General features: G+C 40.3%; 1 protein-coding gene across 1 annotated transcript; it reads left to right on the forward strand.

The window, feature by feature from the left end:
* The first annotated feature begins 3,128 nt into the window (after positions 1-3,128).
* LOC128718249 (uncharacterized) lies at positions 3,129-4,031 on the forward strand. Its single transcript, XM_053811908.1, has one exon. The coding sequence runs from the start codon at positions 3,129-3,131 to the stop codon at positions 4,029-4,031; it is 903 nt and encodes a 300-aa protein (XP_053667883.1).
* The last annotated feature ends 1,447 nt before the right edge of the window (positions 4,032-5,478 follow it).

The raw sequence follows: 5,478 nt of genomic DNA on the forward strand, positions 1-5,478 counted from the left end.
TAGACACGATTAATTTTGAGATTAATATTAATTTTGAGATTAATATTAATCTTGCGATTAATGCGAGATTGCGATTAATCTTTTTGACAGCTGTGCAAACGATTGTAACCCGAGGTTATATACGCAATTTGCGTCAAATTTTTTTTTATTTGCCTGAAAAATCGGGAGTATTCAAAACAAATCAACGGTTATGAATCCTTACTGTCCCGTGAAACGGAGTGTTGTGAAAAGCAAAATGTGGAAAAGACGAGTGAAGACGGATACATATGGTAGGCGACAGCGTAGAGACCGTCGATGGTGGGCAATTGAAATGTTCCATCGAAGAGACCATCCTGGATACTGGTTGATGGACACCATCGTGGCCGAAAAGAATTGATGTCCTAAAACCAATATTAAATGACAGACAAAACAGTTCATTCCTACTCGTTTATGAGTTCACTATCACCATAACCCAGCTACTTAAGCAATTGAGTGTTTCCGTTAGTGAACAGCAGTAACGCCAATAGCATCGATGAACAGGGCAGCAGGGGTACAAATAGAACAAGATAAAATAATCGTGTTCATAAAAGGTCAGATTCTTTGCGAAAAACAACACATTTCACACCTCAAAACATGAACACACAACACAGTGCTCCAGATTGCGAGTCAATGCCGCACCGTTGAGAGCGGTACATATTTACCAAATTGGAATAACTACGTGTCGTATTGTTTTCCATTGCTAAAATTTAAAACTGCACATATTTATTCGTACATTTCAGATTATCTTTGTATTTTGTTCCAAATTACCACTGCTGAAATTAATTATTGCGAACTATAATTACACGATTATAGGGTCCCCGAGCGATAATCGATTTTGACAGTTGGCGATTAATCTTTCTGTCAAAAAGATTAATCGCAATCGCTGATTTCACAGAAAGATTAATTTTATTCTCAAAATTAATCGTGTCTAAACGGACGGTAACTGTAGGAAACTGATGAAAAACTGTACGCTTGGTTGGAAAATCTTAGAAGGTGTTTTAAAAATTAGAAGTCATAAATGCACGCAAATGGAAGAAAAAGTGATCGCAGTAGTGGTACAATGGTTTACGAAATTGAAGGATGTTTATTATTAGCGTAGTACTTGTTTTACTTTTTTTCTCTAAGTGTTCCAAAGCTACAATCTTACAGCTTTATGTTAGCACTAATCTCTTTCGAAAATTACAGGTAACCACAAATATTACATGGCGTAACATCACATTTTTCCTGAAGTGTACCGAGTATCCTTTTTCATTTCATTTCATTCATTCATTTTTTTTCGATCTAGCCATTTGATGAGCATAAGGATGTCCAGGGAAGTATCAAAATTGGTCTTGTCCTCAGGAGTGTAAATCAAAGTCAAAGGAAAAAAGGTAAGGAAACACGATTACTCGTTCGGAATGTTGAATAATACTAATTCTTTATTCATGGTTATACGTAGCCACGCGGGTGCGATGCAGGTTTAGCTGCGTCGATACTACTGATGCGCTGATGGAGAAGAACGGTCTCGACCTTAATCCGATACGATGTACTGGTGCTGCGGATCTTCAACTTGATCTCGATTTCATCTCCATTATCACTTCGTTTATAAATGTCGAAGTATAGCTTTAAAACGGTAGGAAGCTGCTGCTATGTATCTATAGCGTGTAATGTGTTTAAACTATCAGCTACTGCTTGTCTGTAATGTATTGTATTGTATGGACTGTCTTTACTTGAGATGAAGTTAATAATTAAGCTAAATCTTTAATTGCATTATCAAAAGACAATTTGTAAAATGATAATTTGATTTGACCGTTTTTTACCATTTAAATATTAATTTAACAATATTTGAATATATATTTAGCTTGTAGCTATCATTCTCGTGGCTTTGGTACAATGAAATTATTTTTGATACAATCCATAATCGAATTTGCATTTTACATCCGAAATATTCTAAACTCACGCAATCTTCCATACCATCCTTGATGTAAATTTTTAATCAAAGAGCATATGCAGAATACTACGCAGAGTATAATTTTGCAAATAACATTCATGATGACATGCATTGCAGCCCTGGGTATTCCATCCTTTAGTAACGTCTGGTATGGGAAACATTGTTAGATTTTAAGGATTGAATGTCTTATTTTCAAACTCTACGGCTACATATGGTCCGTCATCGAATAATATGTCTGATATCTCTGGATTGTGCAAACATTGTTATATTAGCGTTTTTTTCTTCCTATATCGTCTTGGTTGATAGTGTCACTTATAAGCCCAGTTACCTTCTATCTATCTAGCTCTCTATCGATTGATAGTCCATCGGAAATGATGCGTCCGCGTGCGTGCTTACATACGTCTACTTTATGGGGATAGCAAACTAGCTCATATGATATGATATGATAGGATTGCAAAATTCTCATACTAGGACTGGTAGTTTCAAACGACCAGTATTGCATTAGGGTGTGCCGACAGGGCAAGCTAGGATCGGTTGTAAAATGTTCAATTAGACTATGAAACTATGACAAAATATGAGAAGAAAATAAATTTAAAAAAACATAAATTATTTCCCTTAATTTTCTGAACTAATGTCGCATCCCCAACCATAGGCCCGGCGGAGTTATTGATCTTTACTTTCAAATGTGATAGATGAATCTCGTCGCTAGTTGTTCTTTGCTGCATATAATATATTCCGCAAGATGGAGTACTTAGATGTAATGTTCTGTTTTCTATATTTTATTACGCTTTTTTACGAAAGGCTACGAACAGCTGAAAGGCATTCCCATTGACAAGTGGTATTATCTTAAGCTTAATTCTTCCTATTGATAAACGCTATGTCCCGTAAAAAACCCGTTTTGGCTAGACACAACCCGCGTACTGCGGACGTCTACAATTTAAATACCTGGATGTTCAGTTTATGTTTTGCCAACGCATGGAAATTCGTACCTCGTTAACCGATGCAAAGCAAGAAGGCATGACATTTGTCCTTAGGAATACAATGAAGACGATGGGCACACCTACCATCAATGAAACCCAATGTACCCACTGTACCCAATTGGCGCGAAAACTAGTAGTTACATACACCAATATCGGATCGAGACCAAGATTTTCCAACAAGCGTGTTTGAAGCTAGAACGATGGAAACTTTGGATGCAGTGCGAAGTTTGAGTGAATTGAAGAAAATCACCGAGGATGAGCAGCGTTTGGTGCTATTGTTGCAGGAAGCCGGTATAATGCCGTCGGAGCAAATGTGCAACAAGTGTAACCGGCGCATGAAGGTGAAAGCGACCAAAAAAGCTAATTCTTGTAAATGGATTTGCAAGCCGACGACCAGCTGCACCGGGTGGGAGTGTACCGTTCCTTACGGACAGTTCAAGAATTCGCGCCTATCCCTATCGAAGCTAATAGAAATAACCTTCGAGTGGTCGCGGGATGCGAAGCGGACGGAGGCAGCATCGGAGTGCAGTGCCGGCAAAAGTGCCATATCCAAATGGTACGCTATACTTCGAGCAGTATCCGCGGAATATATCGAGACTAACCAGGCTTCAATTGGTGGCGATGGAATGACCGTCGAGATTGACGAATCTGTCGTCACCAAGCGGAAGTACAACCGCGGACGCTTCGCGGAAGGCAACCAAGTCTGGTTGGTCGGCGGTAGCTGCCGCGAGACACGGGAAGTGTTTCTGGAGCTGGTGCAGCAACGGGATGCTGGCACATTGCATGGCATCATTGTGCAGCATGTGGCTCCGGAAACAACGTTAGTGACTGATGGTTGGAGGGCCTACAACGGCATCGAACAGTACGGATATGTTCACGTAGCGGTCAATCACTCCGAAAATTTCGTGGATCCGGACGATGGCTTTGTGCACACACAAAATATCGAAAACCTGTGGCATTGGGTAAAGCCCTTTTTAAGATCTAAGGGCACCAACCGAGAAGCTTTTATTGCGTACCTAAGGGAGTACCAAATGAAGCGGCGGAACCAGAACGGCTTCCTGAGTGTGTTGCGCGCAATCAAAGCTGTCCAGGACTTTGAGTAAGTTTTCTTTTATGCCGATTATCTGATTACCGAATGCTAGAGAGATGTTTGTAATTTGTATGTTTCTATTTCTCTTCAGATAATGTGCTCATCCATCCAACCGTCAGTCACACAGGAACATGGGTAAGTTTTCCATCAATTGTTCATTTACTCTTCCGTAAACATTTTTAATACTATATTGCTATTTAATACTTATTACTTATAATACTTATACTTATATAATTTAATACTATTTAACTATCTTCAAGGTGGCTAGCTAATGCCAAGAGCGAATGTATTCTTCATTTCTTAGCGTTTACATGTAATACATCCGCTATCTTCGAACTCCGTCTCCTACCTCCTCGTGGTGTTGGCTGGAATATGATGTGTGCTACCGGCCATCATATACTAACAGCATCGGGGGAAAACTATTTTATTTTTGTACTTTTTCAATTTACCATTTACCTTTCAACAAGTACCATGGTCTTATCTGTTTGTTTATCAACACTTTTACATTTTAATCCTACCTACTTGTGAAGATTCTTTTTTATTTTTAGAAAGACGTCCAGACCATATAGCTATGCAGGTACTTATAATGTAGACCAATAACGCAAATTGTATATATTTTCACAGTTATCATTAAATTCAACGGACCGTGTATACTTCCCTTAAGTCTTTTTTTATTTGCAAATTAAAAAATATTTACAGATAACAAGTAGTTAGCAGCACAGCAATTCCGGTAGCGTACAATTCCAAAAGGCGGTATCTGGTTCGAAACGAACATCGAATCGGATGCGTATTGATCCTACTAAGAAGCGATACAACACCTTTATATAGACCGGACATCATTCCCGACACGTGCTTTTTGCTCAGGCAGGTTGTTGGATGCGTTATGCAACCAAGCACTCACGAGTGCTCTCCGCGAGAGCATTCATCGGTTGACGAGGTACGAATTTCCATGCGTTGGCAAGATGGCAAAACATACACTGAACATCCAGGTATTTAAATTGTGGACGTCCGCAGTACGCGGGCTATGTCTAGCCAAAACGGGTTTTTTTACGGGACATAGCGTTTATCAATAGGAAGTGTCCTTTCGAATGGACACTTCCTATTCCTAACGACACGTGTCGCACCGTCGTCTCCGGGGTGTGCAGCTACTATCCTTGCAAGCGGCCAGTGTAGTGGAGGTGTATTCTGGTCTGCTAGTATTACAAGCGATCCCACCTTGATCACCTTCCGCTTCAGCCATTTCGACCGATTTTGGAGTTCCGGCAAGTACTCGGCAGTCCACCGTCTCCAGAAGTGTTGCAGCATAGTCTGCACCAACTGCCATCGTGAGAGACGATTCTCCTTCAGGGTGGAGTAGTCGGGTTCTGGAACAGTTTGCATTTCCCGGCCGATCAGGAAATGTGCGGAGGTGATTGCGGTGTAGTCGGATGGATCGTCTGAGCTCGGCGCTAAAGGCCGAG

Source organism: Anopheles marshallii, chromosome 2, assembly GCF_943734725.1.
Source record: "Anopheles marshallii chromosome 2, idAnoMarsDA_429_01, whole genome shotgun sequence".
Classification (NCBI taxonomy): domain Eukaryota; kingdom Metazoa; phylum Arthropoda; class Insecta; order Diptera; family Culicidae; genus Anopheles; species Anopheles marshallii.